At 35.1% G+C, this 4393-nt stretch overlaps 1 protein-coding gene across 1 annotated transcript; it reads left to right on the forward strand.

Moving 5' to 3' along the window:
* Nucleotides 1–3642: 3642 nt before the first annotated feature.
* On the forward strand, nucleotides 3643–4050 carry LOC119665482. The gene has a single exon (XM_038074704.1). It carries the CDS (start codon nucleotides 3643–3645, stop codon nucleotides 4048–4050), a length of 408 nt encoding a protein of 135 aa, XP_037930632.1.
* Nucleotides 4051–4393: the final 343 nt, after the last annotated feature.

A 4393-nucleotide genomic window follows, 5' to 3' on the forward strand; every position in this document is an offset into this window, starting at 1 on the left:
TTTAACAACATTTGCATACGTTTGGCTTGTTACATTCAATTTGGTGTTTGGCCTTTCTGCATCAGTTGTTATTTTTCTACGTACGTAGGGCTGAAAACCCTTTTTTCTGGAGTTGTTTGTAGACTGTGCACCCTTTATAGTTAGCCGGGTGATTACCTTCACAAAGAACACACCATACATCATTACCGGGGGATTTGCGAGGACAATCTGAGGATAAGTGGTTTTCAGGGCATTTAACACAGCGTGGCATACGATTACAAAAATTTTTTGTATGACCATATCGTTGACACTGAGTGCATTGCGGCAATTCGCGCTTCTTTTTAGGCGCTTCGATGGAAATTTTTGTGTGCAGCAAGTCAGTACAGTTGTAAATTGTTTTCACCTTGTCTGAGGGCTTTAAGCCAACGAAAAACAGAGGAAGTGGTTTCTTTGTAACACGATGTCGAATGTTACTGATATTGACTACTTCATGGCCTAAATTAATTAAATCTTGTTTGATTTCATCAATAGGTATTGATGGATGTAGGCTCCTCAACACTACATTAAAGCTTCTATCTTGCTTTAGTTTATAAGTATGAAATTCCGTCTGCTTTTCTGCAAGAGCTTTGGTAACTTTTGAGTAGATATCCGCTGTGTTGGGCTGTATTTTGACTTCATTATTACCTAAAATTTTGAGTACAAACTCATTTGGAGCCACATCATTTAGCAGTGCCCGCAATGGTTGAATGTTACCAATAGCCGCTACAAATATTGGTGGTGGTTTAGGAATTTTACTTTCTTTAATTAATTCCGCATGTTCTGATGTTTCTTCCTGATTATCAGCGTCAGGGTTGTCTAGAATCTCAAAACGGTTAGGTGTTGCAAGCCAGTAGCTATCAAGCTTTTTTTGTTTATTTTTTCGCTGTGCATTTACAGGACTAGAACGCCCACGTTTACCGTTTTGGGGTGAATTACTGTTATTCCCAACGGTCTTATGTACTGCGTTTATAATTGTAGCACTAGTACTGGTTTTCTTTTTAACAGAAATTGGTATATTTTTTTCAGCTTTAAGCTTTTCATTTTCTCTTAGTAGAGATTCGCAACCTTTTTCTAATGACTTGATCTTTTCTGTAAGATGTTTTATGCTGTCTTCAAGCTCATTAATCTTACGGGACTGCATCGAGTTCGTAGGTTGATCATTTCCTAGCGATTGTGATGAGTTATTATTTAGTTTAATTTTATTGGCTGTGGCAATTTCACTAGCTATTTTTGCTATATTTGCTTCGGACATTGTTTTGTTTAGATGTTTGGCTGTTGGATGGTTATTTATTTTGATGTCATCTGAAGTAAGCATTACATAGCTGTTTAGGCCATTTTCACTGATTTGAGAGTGCCGCCGTGTAGCGCTATTATTCATACACTTGTTTTACAATATAATTACAGTATGTTTTTATGATTATTTTTAATTATTTAAGTTTTAAATTTTTAAATAAAATTATTAAAGTTTATATCAGAGTTCGGAATGTGGTGCACAAAATCGCACACTGCACTGTGCGAGTGGAAATTATTTTTAAAACACGCACATTTGTGGTGTTAAGAAAAAAAATGCACGCACTCAAATTTGTTGTGCGATTTTAAATTTCACATCGCACAAAGCGATGATTGTGCACACAGATTCGTGCACACACATTTGTGATGTGCGACTGATTTACAAAAATGTGCACACTCGTGTGCGAAGAGAATTATGTTTGCACAAATGTGCACAAATGTGCGATTGTACAAACGTGCACAAATGTGCGATTGCACAAACGTGCACAAATGTGCGATTTTGCGCTTGCACCCAAGGGTGGAAAAAAATTACAGGAACTTCACAATTTTGTTTGAAATAGAAAATATTATTTTGTTGCAAATTTTGAAAAAATTGATATTTGCGTTCGTTTGGATCGTACCTTATGTTAAAAATTGCATAAATTAACAAATATTTAAAATAATTATTTTTGTTAATTAATGTTAACTAAAAATTATAACTGTCTTAACCTTATTTGTATTTTAACTTAAAATATTAGTTTTTTGTATAATACTTTGTGCATTTTAAAATGCAAATATAGTAAGTGAACTTAAAGTATTTGTTTGGAATGTTTTGCACCAGTTTAAAAGAAATAAAAACGTATTTCAGGAAGATTTTTTTATGCCCAAAAAATATGTATTCACATAGGTAGAGTATCTAATTTTTATTAAAAAACACGAAAGATTAGGAAAATATTTTTTTTGAACAGGTAGCAGGTATTGGTATTGGTGTATTTGTTTAATAAATTTTGCAACAGTTTAAAAAAGATAATACGGGAGGGCCACAAATAGATATTTTTCTTCTCCAGAAATATGTATTCACTTAGGTAGAGTATCTAACATTCATTAAAAAACGCGAAAGATTAAGAAAATATTTTCTTGAACAGGTAGCAGGATTTTAGCGCCCTTTCTACTGTGCTAAGTAAGCAGAGATATAATTTAAGTGAAAAAAATATTTCAGCAATGTTATTAATAAGATTAAATGAAAATTTATTTCAAAAAATATGTAATAAAAATTATATATTTTTTAATAAGAAATTAAGATATTATATTATTAAACTATTTCAATAACTTCTTTAAATTTTAGCTGTAATTAAAGATAAAAAATTAAGTGAAATCTAATAACAAAATTAATTTATGTTGTTGTAAAAAATATTTAATTTGCTTTTTATAACCTTACTAACGAATCTTAGTGTACAACTTACTATTAAATAAAATTTTATGAAGTAGTCCAAAATTGATATATTTAATTTTTTCAAAGTACGATCCGTAGAACCGATCCTCTTTACTTATAACATTTCGAAACAAATACTCTTTCTCTATTAAATCCATGTACCTATTTAATATAACAAAGTTTTCAAGTACATTGTGAAATTAACTTTATTCCCATGTTTTAAATTAATAAACCTTAAAATAATAAGTAATATAAGCAATAAATGTAAATCTAATAATAAATTCAAAATTAATATATAAATACAAAATCATTTCTTCAATAAAATAATGCACTTTGCACTTTTGGTTTATACAAAAAATGGACATTGCTTTAAATCACCACATCAAGGCAGAGCAAGCGAAATATTTCGCAGCGGAAATCAAGCAGCTGAAAAAGGCGCAGCCCATATCCACATCCAGCAAACTCATTGCACTGAGTCCATTCATCAACTCCACGGCGGACAATATATTGCGAGTAGGCGGCCGGCTGCATAATGCGAGGGTGGCAGAGCCACAGCGTCATCCAATCATTCTTCCTAAGGATAGCACATTGGCCAGGCTTTTAATACGGCAGGTGCATCAAGACACACTTCATGGCGGTATTATGCTTCATACTATTCGACACAAATATTGGATTCTACAGGCACGCATTTTGGTCAAGCAATGCATACACTCATGTGCGATTTGCAGGCGGCATAAACACATAATGCTAAAACAACATATGGCGACATTACCAAAGGATCGGGTCACCCCATCTCCACCATTTGGAAGATGTAGCTTACACTATTGCGGTCCATTCAACATACGAATTGGCTCCAAGGCCGTACGAACCGTGCAGAAGGCTTAAGTGGCAATCTTTTTGTGCATGGTAGCCAAGGCAGCTTAATGGCCGCTTACTTACAGGCTTGGCATAATGAATATTCTCATCAGCAATTGGCAAATCGAGGTACAAAATGGCATTTTCTACCACCTGGCGCACCTCATCAAGGCGGTCTATGGGAAGCTGCCGTTAAATTAGCAAAGAAGCACATATTACGCATTGTTGGCACCCATTCGATTTACTATGATCAGCTACATACTCTACTTGTACATATCGAGGCTTGCTTGAATTCACGTCCACTCATACCATTGCATGACACATGTGACGACAAGATAGCTCTATCACCTGCAGATTTCCTTATTGGCAGATCCTTACTGGCAGTGCTAGATGAACCCATTGGCAAGGTACCTAGCAACAAATTATCATACTGGCGACAACTAAGTCAAATGCAACAGCATTTTTGGCGACAATGATACGGTAAATATCTTTCAACTTTGCAACCACGTTCCAAATGGCATCAGAATGGTGACAGCATCAACATAAACGATGTGGTGGTTATCCGGCACGAGAATCTACCAGCAACACATGGGCGGCTTGGCAGGGTAATCAAACTTCATCCAGGTGAGGATGGGTTGGTACGAGTAGTCACAATCAAGCATTCAACTGGCGAATGCATGCGACCTATCCAGAAGATATGCAGGCTTGTGGAGCATCCTGAACGTACCCGTCCAGCTGGGCAGGATATATGAGATTTGTCAAGGTGTGCGCGCTTTTTTGTTTCGCGAAATATAAGTAATTTATAAGTTATTCTAGTCT

Source organism: Teleopsis dalmanni, chromosome 1 (genome assembly GCF_002237135.1).
Source record: "Teleopsis dalmanni isolate 2A chromosome 1, ASM223713v2, whole genome shotgun sequence".
In the NCBI taxonomy this organism is placed as follows: domain Eukaryota; kingdom Metazoa; phylum Arthropoda; class Insecta; order Diptera; family Diopsidae; genus Teleopsis; species Teleopsis dalmanni.

Coding starts and splice junctions, on each gene's coding strand:
- LOC119665482 (XM_038074704.1), top strand. CDS start 3,643: ATGGCCGCTTACTTACAGGCTTGGCATAATGAATATTCTCATCAGCAA.